The sequence below is a fragment of the Spinacia oleracea genome, chromosome 2 (assembly GCF_020520425.1).
Source record: "Spinacia oleracea cultivar Varoflay chromosome 2, BTI_SOV_V1, whole genome shotgun sequence".
Classification (NCBI taxonomy): Eukaryota; Viridiplantae; Streptophyta; class Magnoliopsida; order Caryophyllales; family Amaranthaceae; genus Spinacia; species Spinacia oleracea.
Window position 1 is genome coordinate 94,420,618 of NC_079488.1, and position 18,587 is coordinate 94,439,204.

At 40.3% G+C, this 18,587-nt stretch overlaps 1 protein-coding gene across 1 annotated transcript; it reads left to right on the top strand.

The window, feature by feature from the left end:
• The first annotated feature begins 10,216 nt into the window (after positions 1-10,216).
• On the top strand, positions 10,217-12,257 carry LOC110788627 (aldehyde oxidase GLOX-like). Its single transcript, XM_021993259.2, has one exon. It carries the CDS (start codon positions 10,352-10,354, stop codon positions 12,014-12,016), a length of 1,665 nt encoding a protein of 554 aa, XP_021848951.2. The 5' UTR covers positions 10,217-10,351; the 3' UTR covers positions 12,017-12,257.
• Positions 12,258-18,587: the final 6,330 nt, after the last annotated feature.

An 18,587-nucleotide genomic window follows, 5' to 3' on the forward strand; every position in this document is an offset into this window, starting at 1 on the left:
TTTTGAAATTTTATTAGCATTATTATGAAAAAAAATATCAAATTAGTGTCGTTGATACATGTTGTGTTTGAATAATGTAATCTTAAGTCAAAATCCGTTTTTAAAAATATAGGGTTACTATGCTTCAAAAAATGGTTACTATGTCTAAGAATTTTGGTTGTTTACTATATGAACAATAAAAGTCACTATGGAGATTAAAAGGGTGCTAGAGCAAACTATTGATTTTGGGTCTACACTAATATTATTATGGACCAGATCCACGCAAAAATAATCATATAAGTAAAGTAGAGGTGTATGCCCGTGAAACAACACAAAACACACAATACAACATTATATTTTCCCATTCAATATTATTTTATCATAGATCTTCTTTAGAGACTAGAGAGGAGATCAAAGTGTATAGAGTATGGTAGTCCAAGTATCAATATCAATTTCTTTTTTGACTAATAAATCATTTCGTTAACCAAAATTTAAAATTTCTTGTCATTTGTGCATGTCTTTTTATGTATTTAGGATGTTAACTAAAATGTGTACATAACTCCTACTTTGATATAAAGCCAAAATTAAGAATGACCAATTGAATTAAGTTATCTTGTCGTGACAACTCAAATAATCGATCAGAACAATTCGCAAACAAGGTATTATACTGATAGTTCAGTAGGAACACTTGACAAGAGGGGGGTGAATTGTTTCTTGGGAACTTGAGTAAGTTTCTTGCGGAATTTAAACAATAAAGAGACTGAGAACAATGAGCGAAGAAAGATATAAAATGGAGGAACCTTCTTGACCCTAATCAAGAAGAACCTCACTACTCTTTTGTATTAATGCAATAACTCTATTACAAATAAACTCTTTAACTCGAGTTCCTCTCGAACACGAGTTCCGCACAGCAATCCCCTTCGATTACTGTGCTACTCTTTCTCTCTCTGACTTAACTCTAAGTCGCTCCTTTTCTCTTTGACTTAACTCTAAGTCACTGTTTCTCTCTTTGACTAAACTCTTAGTCGCTCTTTCTCTCTTTGACTAAACTCTAAGTCACTCAAGGATCACTCAATCCTTAAACCCAAAATACAATATGATAGATAGATTCTAGTACGTAATAAAACTTATAATAATAAGGAACTCAAGGAACACTCTATTTTGCCAACTGATTCTTTTAAAACGTTTAAGCTCTTTAAGATAGATTTTGTAGAAATCAGTTGTATTTTGAAAAGCCAAAACTCTTCTCCTTTTATAGGAGAGTTTTACCTAAGGTTGGGTACCCATGTTCTCCTCAACTACCCACTAACAGTTACTGCTCAGTAACATGGGCATAGTTGGAGAGAAACAGGGAGACCAAATCAAAACACTAAATGCACGTTTAAACAGAAATACGTGGGAGAGTTTTAAGAACATGGAAAATCTTTTGCTTGAGAAACAAGGAGAATGAAAACAGAATCCTATGTTTACATTTATTAATTAAATTCATTTTATTTATTAACAAAGATTTTCCAACTTAAAACTCTTTTATAATTACAGTTAATATATTTCAATTTAAAACGTACCAAAATACTTAGGTTCCTTTCGTTCCAAATTACGTATAAACAATATTAAATACTTACATAAATCCTAAACATAAACTCATATGTTGTAGTCTTCATGTTGCACCTTTAGAAGCTTCACTCGAAGACTTCCCAATTTTTTCCTTCTCTGGAACATCGAGGATCCACATAATATATGAGGATCTCGCCTTAGGAACTCGCCTAAGGATCTCGCCTTTGTAAACTTGCTTAATGATTATATCTTCAATGTAGTGTCTGACATGGATCAATTACTTGCTTATATTCCACGTTGCTTAGTTTATCCAATTCAGGATCTCCTTAACTTAGCATTATCCCTCTAAGGATCTCGGAACCTATTATGCAACATAACTTAACCAATTGTCAGGAGTTTGCTTTGTCATCATCAAAACTTTAGGGTCAACAACTATGTTATTATTCTAATTATCTAGTAATCTAGCAATAGTATGCGCCTATTGGAGAGTGTTAATCTATTCGAACTCAAATTAACACGTACGTACAGGTTCATAATCGGATAGAGAAAGATACAAAACCTAGAGCAGAAATATAGAGATCAAAAGCCGCCCCTTGTGGTCCATGCATACGGGGTTTGCTGATACCTTTTGAATTACTAACCCGCCGATCCGACACTTCCGGTAGAAACTTTCCCGTTTGGGACTGATAGCTACGACCCTACGACATATGTCTTGCTTTGAGAAGTAATAGAACTAGAGAAGTAAACACTCCTTCCAAAAAAAAAAAAAACTAGAGAAGTACACACGTATTATAATTTATATTCAAATGACTACTCTGTGTGTATATTTAAGGATTTACTGCTAATTTTTGAACTATACATTAAAAATATATATATTTCATATACACGAAGCGCGCATATTATCCGTATTCATATTTTAAAACATGATGTTTGCATATCATTAAGCCACGTGTCGTATTTATAGTATTTAGTTTTTGTTTTTTGGTAGAAAAAGATATTTAGTTTCCTTTTTACCTATCATTTCCTCTTCCCTTCCTTAAATTTTACTATTCAATGTCTTTTCTCATAAACTTAGTTTCATTTGTTTCACATTCAAATATCAGTTTTGACAAATTGTAAATTAATGCATCATCTTCAGTTTTTTTTTTTTAATTTTTATATCATTACTTGAACAATAATACAAAGAAAATTAAAAAATCCGTGCACGAGATGAAATAAACTAGGTTTTTTTTTTTTTTTTTTTTTTCTGTACTACCGCCCGGTCCCTTAAGGCTAATATGGATTCGGCGCGTGTTCTGGGTGGATAGGTTACCATCCCCCTCCAATTGTTATAGCGGGGATCTAACACGCGTCCTTCCTACCAAGTTCAGCTTCAATCAACACTAAACCAACAAACAATTCATACGAGATGAAAATTAAACTAGTTTCCTTTTTTTTTTTTTTTTAGTGGTAAAATGTGGTATAACATACGTTGAATTAAATGACCGTTAAATCGTTAATTAAGTCATACATTTGACAATACATACGCATCATCCTCAATTTGGATATTTTTAAATATGCATGCATTATAATAGTATAAGCATTGTTCGAGCCCCCTGTGGGACCCACCTTTTTACATAAATTACCAAAATACCTTCCTAAAGGAAAATACTGAAAATACCCTCAAACACAAACCTCCTAATGGGCTCAAACCAGAAGTTAGGGGCCCATATCTCAGCCTCCTACAAGCCCAAGAGTCCATACCCCTACACTTGCCTATATTTACTAATAATGCCATCCTGCATTACTATAAATACATTTCACCTAATCATTACTCAAGTATGCAATTATTCTCAGACTGACTCTCTCACTACTTTCTCTCTCTACAAGGAATGACTTGAGCGTCGGACAGGGTTTTCTCGGGAACCCCCCCGAGCCAGTTTACGTTTACCGTTTTTGTAGGACAAACCACGACCGATCGGAGGAAGACAACAGCCTGGTTGACGAGGCTTCCCCTATTTTTACACTTAAGCATTTTCTTCGCAGAAACAGTTGGCGCCGTCTGTGGGGAAGTCAACTACAAGCCATGGTTAACACTCGACGAACCAGGCAACACTCCTCCTCTCATCGATCAGAGTCCCATCCCAATTACGTGTTGATGCCTACTTCGAGGAACGGAGATGATCACGATGGTGATCAGGACCATGAGAATCAACAGCCCCATGTCGAGGGTCACCCTGAGAACTTGGTCACCCGAAAGGATCTAGAGTATTTGGCTGCACAAGTCAATGGGGCTATCCACAACCTCCAAGGAATGGGAGAAGGACCTTCAAGGAAACATCCAAACCACCCTACCAACTCAAAGGTGAGCACAACATCGCATACCATCCACAGGGCACAACCCCGAAGTGTGAAGGACAGGCTAGGTAACAGGGGTGGGGCACAGCCTCGCCCTCGCCAATCAAGGGCCAGCCAAGATGCACGCCGGGTAATTGAAGATCGACAACTGCACAGAGGAGACCTTGATGCTCGAGACCTCTTGCACAGAAGGCGCCTCAAACAAGCCAGAGAAGCCATCAGGAATGATAGGATCACCCGAGGTCTATCCCCCTCTAGTGCTAAGACTACGACCTCCGCACGAGACCACCCCACTCCTTCAAGACAAGTCAGACCGATCGAGGTCAGCTCTCGAAGGACATCTCTCAGGAGGCACTCACCTTCTCCTATAAAGAGATGTCACTCACCCTCTAGCCGGGCTAGAGGCCGTTCCTCCAGGACAAGGGTTTCACCCCTCGATCAACAGTCAGGGGCTCATTCATCTTCTCATCGCCCAAGGCATCACTCACCCTCAAGAATAGGAAGGATCCCTCCACGCCGTGAGCGAACATACTCACCTCTCCCAGAGAGTAGAGGTAGGCATACCTCCTCAAGAGGAAGATGGGACTCCCCTCCACCAAGAACTGATAGGCACAGACATACCTCGTCATTGCAAGAGGCTCTCACTCCCTTCTCCCAAGAAATAATGAACACCCCCCGCCGAGACAAAGTGAAGGTCCCTACCATCGAGCCTTTCGATGGAATTACGGATCCAGAAGAACACATGGCCGCCTATGCGGCTCAAATGAACGTTCAGACTGGATGCGGAGCTACTTGGTGCAGATATTTTCCAACCACCTTGAAGGGTCTTGCCCTTATATGGTTCAACAAGCACGTACCAAAGGGAAGCATCAAGAGCTACAGTGAGCTTGAAAAGGTTTTCATCAGCCAATTCGCGGCGGGTCGGAGGCACCAAAGGACAAGTGTCAACTTAATGGCAGTCAGACAGGGAGAGACGGAGACCCTTCGCAATTATATTAAGAGATTCAATGAAGAAGTCCTAAAGATACACAATCTCAAGGACGAAACCAAGTTCGCAGCCCTCTTGGCAGGTCTTCAGCCAGATGACTTCAAGTTTGAATTGGTCAAGTCCGGGGTGTCCAACCTCGAGGAAGCAATGGAGAAGGCCCAAATGCACATTCAAGCCACAGATATTTGTAAGATCAATTGGGGTGGTGAGAGTGGAACAAGGCAAAAACAAAAGCCAAGACCTAGCGGCACCCACGACCAAACTCAGCCCTCCCTCAAAAAGTCGGTTATGGTTGATGAGCATGGTGAGGATCCGAGGTACAACCGCAATAGGCGGGAGATTTACCTTGATCTCAAAGGAAAAGACATCCTCCCTAAGCCACCTGCAATCCATACGCCCGAAGCAAAGCGAGACAAGTCACTTTGGTGTGAGTTTCACCACGAGTGCGGGCACACCACAAAGAACTGTAAGGAGCTGAAAAAAGCACTGGATCACTTGGCTGACAAGGGCAAGCTGAATAATTACTTAAGGAAGAATCCTCCCCCAAAAGCAAAAGCCAAAGAAAAGGAGTCCCTTAGTGATGATACGGGAGACTACATTGGAGTGATAGCCGGAGGCTTGGCAACAGGAGGGTCTGTGAGCAAGGCGAAGGATAGCTTATGGGCACTGGAACATCAAGTCCTAAAAGTGGCATCGGCTTCTCAAATAGCCCCGGTGATGACATTTGGTGGGAACACTAGCCATCCAATTCAAGAGTCCCATGACAATCCGCTGGTCATCGAGATGAAAGTCGCTAACTCAACGGTAGGGCGAGTGTTAGTGGATAGTGGATCATCCGCCGACATCATTACTCTAAAGTGTCTAGAAGGGCTCAAGTATTCCAAAGATGATCTGAAAACCATCTCCCAGCCACTCACTGGATTTGGAGGTCAAGCCGTCCATCCTCAAGGCACCATCAAGCTACCTGTCAGGTTGGGTCCTAAAAACAAGGGAAGACGGTTGTTGGTAGACTTTCTTGTCGTGGACATCTCCCTACCATACAACATCATCTTAGGCCGACCTCTACTAAGCAAAATAAAAGCCGCAATCTCTGTGTACCAACTTCTCATGCAGTTTGAGTTGGAAGATGGCTCCATGGGAAAAATCTTTGGGGATCAACAAGTGGGAAGGCGATGCTACGTTAACAGCCTCAAGAGAGGGACAAGTACCCCCCATCCACTGGCCAAGAAAGCCAAGCCAGAAGCCCCTCCCTCGCCCATGGAACGCCAACAACCTTAAAAGGTTTTATGTTCAATCTCCTAAGAATTTCTCCCTTCCTCAAAAGTACTTAGTTTTATAGCTCACAGCCATAGTTTTCAATGATGAAAGTGGGGGTAAGATACATGTAAGCCCGCCATAGGCTAAATAACATCCCATCATTGTAAACAAAGCTTTATATCTTCAAGGCAATAGTAAAGAGCTCGACCAGTAATATTACTTAGCAAATTTCGTTCCTAGAATGTTGCAAGTAGAAGGCAAACATTGGCCATGCAAGCGCAACACACGTCAAAAGGAAAAGACAAGCCAAGTTCAAGCACATGAACTCATACTTAGTGAAATAATCTAAGTCATTTTCTAGAATGGTGCTTCATCGTTCGCCCAAGCATGGGGCTCATTAGTCCCTTTGGAGAACAACAACCCATTCCCATACTTAGCAAAAATATCTAAGTCATTTTCAAGAATGGTGCATCATCGTTCGCCCAAGCATGGGGCTCATTAGCTCCTTTGGAGAACAACAACCCATTCACATACTTAGCAAAATAATCTAAGTCATTTTCAAGAATGGGGCATCATTGTTCGCCCAAGCATGGAGCTCATTAGCTCCTTTGGAGAACAACAACCCATTCCCATACTTAGCAAAATATCTAAGTCACTTTCAATAATGGTGCATCATCGTTCGCCCAAGCATGGGGCTCATTAGCTCCTTTGGAGAACAACAGCCCATTCCCATACTTAGCAAAATAATCTAAGTCATTTTCAAGAATGGCGCATCGTCGTTCGTCCAAGCATGGGGCTCATTAGCTCCTTTGGAGAACAACAGCCCATTCCCATACTTATCAAAATTTATCTAAGTCATGTGCGGAAAGTAGAAGCCACGACACCATAAGTAGAAGCCATGGCACCATCATGTGTATGACAAGTAGAAGCCATGGCACAATCATGTGCGGCGAGTAAAAGCCACGACACCATCATGCGCGGCAAGTAGAAGCCATGGAACAATCATGTGCGAAAAGTAGAAGCCATGGCACCATCACGTGTGGCAAGTAGAAGCCATGGCACAATCATGAGCGGAAAGTAGAAGTCATGGCACCATCATGTGCGACGAGTAAGAGCCACGACACCGTCATGTGCGGCGAGTAGAAGTCATCGCACCATCATGTGCGACTCTCTCTCACGCACCGCACCCGACATCGGGCGACAAAACAGCAGCCACGCCAAGAGAAAGCATCAGCCACCATCCTAAAAGCCAAGCCCATCCTTGTGTCCGCGCCCTTGGGGCGGAAAACAAAAGCCAAGCCCAGCTTTGTGCCCGCGCCCTTGGGGCGGAAAACAAAAGCCAAGTCGAGCCTTGTGCTGGCACCCTTGGGGCGGAAAACAAAAGCCAAGCCTAGCCTTGTGCCCGCGCCCTTGGGGCGGAAAACAAAAGCCAAGTCGAGCCTTGTGCCCGCGCCCTTGGGGCGAAAACAAAAGCCAAGCCTACCCTTGTGTGCCTTCCCCCTTACGGGCTCGGCCGGGAAGGAGCAGCCACGCCCGACTTCGAAAAAAAAAAAAAAAAAAAAAAAAAAAAAAAAAGGAGCAGCCACGCCGAGGAAGGAGCAGCCACGCCCGGCATGCCTTCCCTCCGCCCGGCTTCGAGAAAGGAAAAAAAAAAAAAAAACAGAAAGGAGCAGCCACGCCGAGGAAGGAGCAGCCACGCCCGGCATGCCTTCCCTCCGCCCGGCTTCGAGGAAAAAAAAAAAAGGGAGCAGCCACGCCGAGGAAGGAGCAGCCACGCCCGGCATGCCTTCCCTCCGCCCGGCTTCGAGAAAAAAAAAAAAAAAAAAAAAGGGAGCAGCCACGCCGAGGAAGGAGCAGCCACGCCCGACATGCCTTCCCTCCGCCCGGCTTCGGAAAAAAAAAAAAAAAAAAGAAAAAAAGGGAGCAGCCACGCCGAGAAAGGAACAGCCGCGGCACCACCGCCCGCCCTCGACCGAACAACGAACAGCCAATACCTTTGGCGTGCTCATGTAGGCGCGCATCACGCTGAAAACAACAGCCAAGCCTCGGCTGCCCACTCAAGTGCGCATCTCGCGTAGCAGCAACCGCCTAACCCGACCGAGGGTCCCTCCCCCGTGGCACCTCCTACGCGCGACATACGCGGAAACATGAGGCATAACACATCAAATGCCCAACAAGACTTAGCAAAAATCTATAAAATCTTGAAACCGCGGAAAACAACCGCCAAGCCCAGCCTTGTACCCGAGTGATGAAACGTCGGCTCAATCGAGGCTCCGATCGCTCAAACGTCTCCCACATTATGTAACGAGACTCCTCGCACACCTTGTGCGCCAAGATGCAAGCAAGAGAGGGCACGACCCTCGCCCCGCATAGCCAACACGAAAAAGAGAAGCCACGCAAGGGAGCATCAAAATCACTCAGCCCCCCGCGTGCAAGATAACTGCCCAGGCTTGGCCGATCACGTCAGCCACGCCAAGTGGTGGGGCTTGGCACGTCACGACAACAACAGCCAATCCTACCCCAACCTTGTCCGCCTAGCATGGACCTTGCCCAGCTCATTCTGCAAGCACTAGCCGCCAGGTTGCACGTATCTATCGCCCAGCCACAAGCCTCGCCCAACATTGCCGACTTGGCACCATTCCACCTAATGCACTCTGCACCCCCCTGCACCCAAACAAAGCAAACGCCCAACTTGGGCCTATCAAGCAACGATTTGTCTTTAAGCCCAGCCACATCAGCCACGCCCACAATTGGGGCTTGGCACATCACGACAACAAATAGCCAAGCCAGGGCGCATAATGCCCGTCCCAGCGACAGTTCCTTAAAAGCCAAGCATCGCCGTTCGCTCAAAACAACAAAGAGGTTTAGAGCTTGGATATTCCGCCAAACTCCCGAGTCCTTAGCCAAACTCGCAAATTTGGCGTGGGGCTAATGTTCGAGCCCCCTGTGGGACCCACCTTTTTACATAAATTACCAAAATACCTTCCTAAAGGAAAATACTGAAAATACCCTCAAACACAAACCTCCTAATGGGCTCAAACCAGAAGTTAGGGGCCCATATCTCAGCCTCCTACAAGCCCAAGAGTCCATACCCCTACACTTGCCTATATTTACTAATAATGCCATCCTGCATTACTATAAATACATTTCACCTAATCATTACTCAGGTATTCAATTATTCTCAGACTGACTCTCTCACTACTTTCTCTCTCTACAAGGACTGACTTGAGCGTCGGAGAGGGTTTTCTCGGGAACCCCCCCGAGCCAGTTTACGTTTACCGTTTTTGTAGGACAAACCACGACCGATCGGAGGAAGACAACAACCTGGTTGACGAGGCTTCCCCTATTTTTAAACTTAAGCATTTTTTTCGCAGAAACAAGCATCCATCCTTAATTAGTAATAATTGTTCACATTTCCCTCATTATTATTTATCTTCGCTATCTAAAAACGGAGTATTTCTGTGCTTTCCTTTTCTTATTTCTCATTTCATTTCTGACTACTTACTTACGAAGTACGGAGTATGTGTAGGATGTCAATTGTTGGAAGTTTAATTTGTACAAACTTCTTATTCATGGAATCTTTTAATAGCGGTGGCAAAGTCAACAGATTGAAATTGTATAAAGTGTTTTACCAAGTCATTAATTAATTACTCTGTAATTAGTAAGAAGACACACTACCTTATACGGAATATATATTTCTAATATAATTAAAAAGTACTCCACTACGTTATATGAAAAGTTTTTACTTAAAATTATGTTGCGGCTTTCGCCGTAAACTGATGAATTGAAGGGGTAACATAAAATGTACATAACCATCCTTTTAATTAAATTGGTGTACATACACTTACGGAGTACATTTCTTGATTACTCTGTACATTATTAGCTTGGTTGATGAATCTAGGTCAGATATCAAATTTATCTTCCACCAAAATTGTTGAAAAGTTATGATCAAACTCCTCCTCTCATAAATGATATAATGATGTACGTCAATATCAAGAAAATTTACAGCTATACCAAACTGAAATTCATGCACAAACACTCACAATTTGCAAATTGCAATTCATCAATTTCACTGCTTCACAACAAGTATATAAGTATAAGCCAACTTTAGTGCCCCTCCCAGTTTGCCTACAACAAACAAAATAACAAAAACATACAACCAAAACAACAAAAGTACCAAAAAACAAAAACACTCACGTTACAATATTATTCATATTGCATTAATTATCCTGTCCCATGTCTCACAATCTCCACCTCCTCCTCCTCTTCTTCTTCTTCTTCTTCTTCTTCCTCCTCCTCGTCCAGCTCGCGCGTAGTACAAGTACTACGGCGATTGGCCAATGGCAGCTCCTACAAGAAAGTATCGGCATATCCGCCATGCACATGCAACTCCTACATGACGACCGTGTTATTATCTTCGATAGGACCGACTTTGGCCCTTCGAACATCTCCCTACCTAACGGCCAATGTCGTGATAACCCTCATGACTTGGCCTTGAAGATTGATTGCACGGCTCACTCCGTTGAGTATAACTCTCTTTCCAACACCTTCCATCCCCTAAATGTGTTAACCGACACATGGTGCTCCTCCGGTGCCACCCTCCCCAATGGAACCCTAGTCCAGACCGGTGGTTTCAACGACGGAGAGCGTGTGGTTAGAACTTATCAACCGTTTTGCGAGGTATGTGATTGGGTGGAGCTTCCTAACAAGTTGTTGATTCGACGGTGGTATTCTACCAACCATGCCTTGCCTGATGGTCGTGTTATTGTCATCGGAGGTCGGAGAGCCTTCAACTATGAGTTTTATCCAAAAACAACAACACGCTCTTTTCAACTTTATAAGCTGCCGTTTTTGGCACAAACTAATGAACCTCATGTGGAGAATAACTTGTACCCTTTTGTGTTCCTCCATGTAGATGGGAACTTGTTTATTTTTGCTAACAATCGAGCAATTTTGCTTGATTATACTAGAAATATTGTTGTTCGTACCTATCCAACTATCCCGGGTGGTGACCCACGTACGTACCCGAGCTCAGGGTCTGCAGTTCTTTTACCATTGAGAAATTTGGAGTTAGGACTTAATGTGGAAGTGGAGGTGTTAATATGCGGGGGTGCTCCATCGGGTTCTTACTTGAAGGCACATTCGCGTCAGTTTTTGCCAGCTCTGGATACGTGTGCTCGAATTAAGATTAATGATCCTAATCCCACTTGGGCCATGGAATCTATGCCTATGGCTCGTGTCATGGGTGACATGCTTATTCTGCCTAGTGGGGATATCTTGATAATTAATGGGGCCGGGTCAGGTAGTGCCGGGTGGGAGCTAGGTCGTGACCCAGTCTTCACCCCGGTTATCTACCACCCGGACAATGTGTTGGGATCTAGATTCGAGATCCAGAACTCAGGTCAAATTCCAAGAATGTACCACTCGACTGCAATCTTGTTACGAGATGGAAGGATTTTAGTGGGTGGTAGTAACCCCCATAAGTTAAACAACTTTACCAATGTGTTATATCCTACTGAACTTAGTTTGGAGGCATTTTCACCCCCATATTTGGATCCCAACAAAAGAGAATTGCGGCCAACTATTAAGACCCCAGTTTCAAGCTCTAAGATTCAATATGGGAAAATCATAGAGGTCAAGTTCACAATTACTTGGTTGATTGACCCATTTTCGATCACGGTTACCATGCTAAGACCACCCTTTAACACACACTCATTCTCCATGACCCAAAGATTATTGGTACTAACCAATACAACCCCAGTAATGCTTACCGATTCGGATCAATTTCAAGTCAATGTCATGGCACCCGGATCCACTAACATCGCTCCCCCGGGCTTTTATATGCTTTTTGTGGTGCACCACAATGTTCCTAGTACAGGCATTTGGGTTCACCTTATGTGATTGATTACTCTTTAAAATTATTTTCATTTTCCTAGTCAATTGTTTTTTTTTTTTTTTTGACAATGTCCTAGTCAATTGTTACATACAAGTAGTACGTAATTCTTCCTAATTAGCTAAGATAGTGAAGTATTAATATGCCAAATTCGCATTCTCTTGTGAGTTTCATTTGTACGGATAAAGTTAAACGAGGTGGACAGGCGAAGTTGCACAAATTTATGCATGTGAAGACGTATATTGCATATATGAACAAACGATAAATTCAAAGAAGCAATCCCAAAATATGCCTTTCTTGCTACTACTATTATACTACTCCGTATTATGCATGCATGTGAAGGTAACATTTATTATATGATACAATAATGTCATTTTCTCATCATAATTTCAAAAAATAAAAACAAAACTTATGTGTTCTATGTACGTCTATCTAACCAGTCGCTGATCTTGAACACTTTTATAAGGGGGGCCGATAGAAAAAAAATTAAGCAATATACTGTATAATTATACAATTATACATAAACTTTAGGGAGTCGTAACAAAAAATACACTACAAAATAGGAGGGTCGGGCCTATCCCAAACCTAACTAAGATCCGCCCCTATGTCTAACAGAAAGAGTGAAAAGTTATTCTGATCCGTGCATAGCTCGGTTAGTCGGTTGATAAAAAAAATAAGGGTGGTAAATTTGTAATTGTATGGAAAAAATTTGTATTTTATTAAAGGATACACTTTACTTTTTTGGCATGTCATGGTCACCACTTCTATTATATTATTATTTCTCTCATTTTTGTGGTTCTCACACTTACTCACATTATCTTTTTACTACAACAAAACTACCTAGAAGTGTACTTGAACTAATAATCTAATTATTACAACAAAACTTCATGGTATACATACCATATTTAAAAACTTCACATTCAAAGATAAAACGGTACGCATACCGTATTTAACTATCCTAGTTGGGCCATACTAGTCACCTGCATAACCTGCAATACATAATATATAATATAATATGCATTATCCATTTGTATCCTAAAACGAATGGCACAAGTAACTTACACATAATTACATGATTAATTAAAATCACGTTCATGTAAACGCGCTCAATTAATTCCAACTTATTAATCCTTTATTAAATTTTAATCAAAAAATTTATTTAATTAAAATGATTGTGCTATGAAAAATAAATTAAAATAATTAATTTCAATAATTTAATTAAAAGGCTCCCACTTAAACCAATGTCGTATGAACTTTTAATTTTAAATATTTAAACTCACGGCTCGGCCCAAGTTAAATAAAATAAAATATTGAAAAAGTTCAATGTTAGCCCATACGTGCAAAAAGAATCCCAAAAGTTGGGCCTTGAATGAAATGCGAAGCAAAAATTACACAAATCAATGTAACGTGGGCTTGGCTTGCGCCCAGCCCACCGCTGCCCAGTGCAATGGTCTCGTCGCACAAGACGCAGAACGCAAGGCACATGCCCTGCGCAACACAACATCAGCACAAAGTCATGCAAGCGCGCCCATATGCACGAGCAGTGCTCGTCGCTGCCTCGCTGCTTCGTGCGCTTGGCCAGCGCGCGCTGCACCCCAACTCCCTCCCAAGTGTCGCGTCGCTGCGCCTTGCGTGCTGCGTGCAAGGAGCGCGCCCATAGGCTTCTCCCAGCTCCTCGCGCATTTCCGCACATATGCAGGTGACACGCCAAGCCCATGCGCATGTCAGCGCTGGCTCTTTGCCCATGCCCTTGTCTCGTTGTATGTGCGCGCCACAGCCATGGCACAAGGCCATGTTGTGCGCACTACACGCACATGGACATCATCCTTCGTCCTCGTGCGAGTGGCTTGCTCGTCCAATCGAACATCAAAATCCAATTCAATGTTACAAAACGAAATTTGCACGATTAAATTTTTCATAATTTTAATAATTCAAACCGTTATTAATTACGAAAAATAATTAAAGTGGGTGATTTTTAAAATTTCAAACAATCTAATTTATGAAATTTATATATATAGGCTAAAAATTATTCAAATTTAACGAAAAATATTATCAACAAAAATTTATATACATTAGATAAACCAATCCAAACATTTAAATCGTTCTAGACATTTAAATTTCAGATTTTTATCAAATTTGATTTAGGTGAACGATTCAAATTAACGAATCTAATCAAAATTTTAATCCTTGAATATTTTAATGAGCCATTTAAATATGAAATCATATTCCCCTACTCACCTTAAAAAATTTCCAGATCTAACCAATTAATAAAATTAACTTTCGATCTTAAAAATCATTAATTTAGGGTTTTCGGAATTAGGGTTTATAACTAATACTTATGAACGAATTAAATTTTAAAACCTCATAATAATCATAAACAACCAGTAGGACATAATTCAATCAATTATAAGTCGAGTAGATATTATAATTAATCATTAAAGTCGTAAAATTTCACGTTTTAATTCATTAAACACGAAAAACTCCCACAAAATCATACTTAGGGGCTGAATTTCGCAGATCTAATCTCATGATTTCAACTTAGAACGCCGATTCCAATCGATGTAGGCTCGGAAAATTCAAAAAATCCGATACTTTTCGAAACCATCAGTTTTTTCATGATTCATCCAATAATCAGAAAAATAAATTCGAAAAGAAAAAAAACAGAAATTAAACCCGATCCAAAACATGAAAAAAATGCTACTCCCGAGTAAAAAAATACGTTAAATACATGAAGCTCATGATACCACTGATGGGATTTACAGTCAATCAAATTAACATATAAGCGGAATAATCCCGAATCCAGAATCCATGTAAAAAGTATAGTTTAAGCAATACATACTTTTGTAGCGTGTACTCCTGAATTAGTCTACGAACACGATCGAGAACTCCAAACGTAGTTCCTCTACAAACGTCCATCGACACGTGCAAATCCACCTTGAGTATTGATAGCTTAGATCTCTATTCAAGGGTTTAGACTTTTGGGATGAACACACTATGGAGGCACAAAGAGAATTGGGGATCTCAAAGTGTGCTAGGGTTTTGGTATATGTCAGTTATGTGGAAAACCTTAGCATATTAGGTTATTAGAATCACCTAATAATATGTGTGCTAACCGACTAAAGCACAAAGGCCTCAGCCGGCCAGCACACACACACACACACACTAGCACGATGTTGGGCCATGGGCTGTGCCCAACCCTGCCAGCCGTGTAGCGTTGTTGCGCTGCTGCTTTGCCTCCCCACCCCCACCCCCACACCCGCCCACCCCGCGCGCGCACATAGTGCTGCCATGAGCTGGCTGTTGCTCTTGCCTTGCGCACAGCGCTCACCCGCCAATGGGCCTTGAGTGCTTCGCGCACTCGACTCGTGGGCCACACCTCTCGTCTTGCGTTTTAATGCCTTACCACAATTGTTTATCCTATCGTATTTGACCATCCAATGTCGTACGATACGATTATTCGTTTCGCCTATCTTACGAATATACGCAATACGATGTACAATTCTGATCCAATGTCTTATCGTATATTTATGTTTTCCGAACTAATTTCCTGAAAAACAATTAAATGAATTTTCGATTCATTTAATTCGACGGTCTGTTTTATCTCATTGGTGTGACCTTGTAGGTTTAGTCAAGAGTAAGTTGTGAGCCTAATTAATAATTAAGGATTACAACTCACTGATCGGAAACATTGCTCCACTTAGCTGTTCTAATCACTTGATCTTACTGAATTAATTACTCGTAATTAATCTGAACCTTGGTATTAGAATAATGTACCTTGGGTGAAGGACATATTTCATTCAGTCGGTACGCCGGAGATGACGGTGAGGAATCCATGAAAATCGTTTGTTAGAAATTGCGGCCATAAAACTAGGGTTCTCAACAAAGAGAAATTTTAGAGGAGAGAAGATGAAGAAGCGAGTTTGTAGAAAAAGTGAGAGGAGAGGAGGAAAAAACCCTACTTATACCGCGCGTGATCCCACGCGCGCGTGCTTGTCTCACCTGGTCTTTTCTGCACGCGCCGTAAGACGGTCCTACCGAAAAGTGTCTCTAGTAATACAAGTTGGCCAGTTGATTTAGTTAGTGAGAAACTTACCTTAACTTGTGTATTCGGAGATTCCAGGATCGAACCTTAGCTGCCAAATATTTGGAAGTGGCATGTGTAGCTGGGTTCAACATTGCATATTTTCCCTTGTTATTTATGTCAGTGATTGATCAAGCTAAGCAAAAGCCATGTAATGTTTCGGGTAAAAGAAAGTTATTCATACATGTGATACATCATCGCGCTAATGGTGACTTGTGAGGCCATTACCTTGTTGCGTATGACTATAATTTAAAATACAGTCAAATGGACTACTCATAGCTTTGCTGTTAACAACTTCCCCACCTTTTCCCTTCCAACTTCTTCATTTGATTTTCTTTTTTATTTTTTAGCTTTTTAATTTAATTTGCTTTTATTTTTGACTAATTAATTTTCTAATTCATACTTCCTCCGTCTTTTAATACTCGCAACGTTTGGACTTTTGCCACTATTCATATAATCTACTTTGACTATTCTTAGTGCTTTTTATATAAGATAAAACATTGTCATGTGGGATTTTGTTAGATTCGTCTCAATGTGTATTTTCAAAATATCAACTTTTTATAATTTTTGCATATAGAGAATTTAAGATATAAATGATCAAAGTTGTGCATTGGGATGCGTGAAACTAACAAACGTTGCGAGTATTAAAAGACGGAGGAAGTACTATTTAGGCAACTTTTCAAGTTATTAAAACTCCCTCTTTTATAGCACTACGTTTAAGTTAATGCTTTATATCTAGTTTAACTTTTAGCCCAAATTCTTATATGAGACTGTCCTCACCATCAACTGATGGTGAGACCAGTTCACACTTGCAAATTTAGGTATGTTACTTCTATAGTTTAGACATGTTACTTTTTTTTATATAATTTTAGAGGAGGTACTTTTTTTAGTTTAGGTATGTTACTTCTATAGTTTATACATGTTACTTTTTTTATACGGAGTAGTTTTAGGGGAGATACCTTCTTAGTTTAGGTATGTTACTTCTATAGTTTAGACATGTTACTTTTTTTTTTAATAATTTTAAAGGAGGTATTTTTTTTAGTTTAGGTATGTTACTTCTATAGTTTAGACATGTTACCTTTTTTTTATACGGAGTAGTTTTAGGGGAGGTACCTTTTTAGTTTAGGTATGTTACTTCTATAATTTAGACATGTTACTTTTTTTTTAATAATTTTAGAGGAGGTATTTTTTTTTAGTTTAGGTATGTTACTTCTGTAGTTTAGACATGTTACTTTTTTTTTATACGGAGTAGTTTTAGGGGAGGTACCTTTTTAGTTTAGGTATGTTACTTCTATAGTTTAGACATGTTACTTTTTTTTATATGGATTAGTTTTAGGGGAGGTACCTTTTTAGTTTATGTAGTACTTCTATAGTTTAGACATGTTACTTTTTTTTTATAATTTTAGATGAGGTACTTTTTTAGTTTAGGTATGTTACTTCTATAGTTTAGACATGTTACTTTTTTTTATACGGAATAGTTTTAGGGGAGGTACGTTTTTAGTTTAGGTATGTTACTTCTATAGTTTAGACATGTTACTTTTTTTTATATATAATTTTAGAGGAGGTACTTTTTTAGTTTAGGTATGTTACTTCTATAATTTAGATCTGTTACTTTTTTTTATATAGTTTTAGGGGAGGTACGCTATTAGTTTCGTGCTCGTCACACCATCAAGTTGATGGTGTGACTGGTCTCACAGAAGACGCGCTGAACTTTTAGTACTCAATTGTAATTTACGTAGACATTAATTGTGTGATGGATTGTGAGTCTATGTTATATAGTATTGAAAATCAAATTTCAAACTTTAATGAAAACAAAAGTAAAGAACTACTAATACTGAGAAAATATTGATGTATCTCTGGCTACAAAATACATCTATAATTTTTCTGATCATCTAATAAAATTATTTATGCTTATTGACTATTTAATACTCCGTGTATTTTACTATTAGGTTGCAAGTGTTTGGAGAGGCCGGTGAAATTCTAAAAAAAGAAAATAAATTTTTAATAATTTGGATTTGAATATGTAATCAATTGGACGAAAATTTTGGATGCTCGCATATTTTTTCCCAATGGCCAAACGGTAAATTTCAATAACTATCAGATATATCATTTCGGAATGGGCCCTAGTCCCTTATTTCGCCTAGGATCTCCAAAAAGTCAGAAAAAGGCTAGCGGCTTTCCAATGTGACGAGTTATAACTTAAAATAAATGTAGCTTGAAAAGTTGAGGTGGTAAAAAAAGCCACAAATGTTGTAGCTTACCATTGCTGATGTTGTTAGGCACCATACATCTTTGAGTGGCCCGTTAATCAATCACAATTCACAAGCACACAGAAATTTGGGTTGGAAAACCCGTGAATCCATGACATACAAAATTCAACTTGTAAAATTTTGTTCTTTTTATGGGAGCTACTTCATCCAAACATAAATTTGTTTGACAATTTAACAAATGACAGATTAATCATACCACTATACGTACGTATACATTTGATTTTTTTT

Excerpts from the sequence above, each read along its gene's own strand:
- LOC110788627 (XM_021993259.2), top strand. The coding sequence starts at position 10,352 with ATGTCTCACAATCTCCACCTCCTCCTCCTCTTCTTCTTCTTCTTCTTC.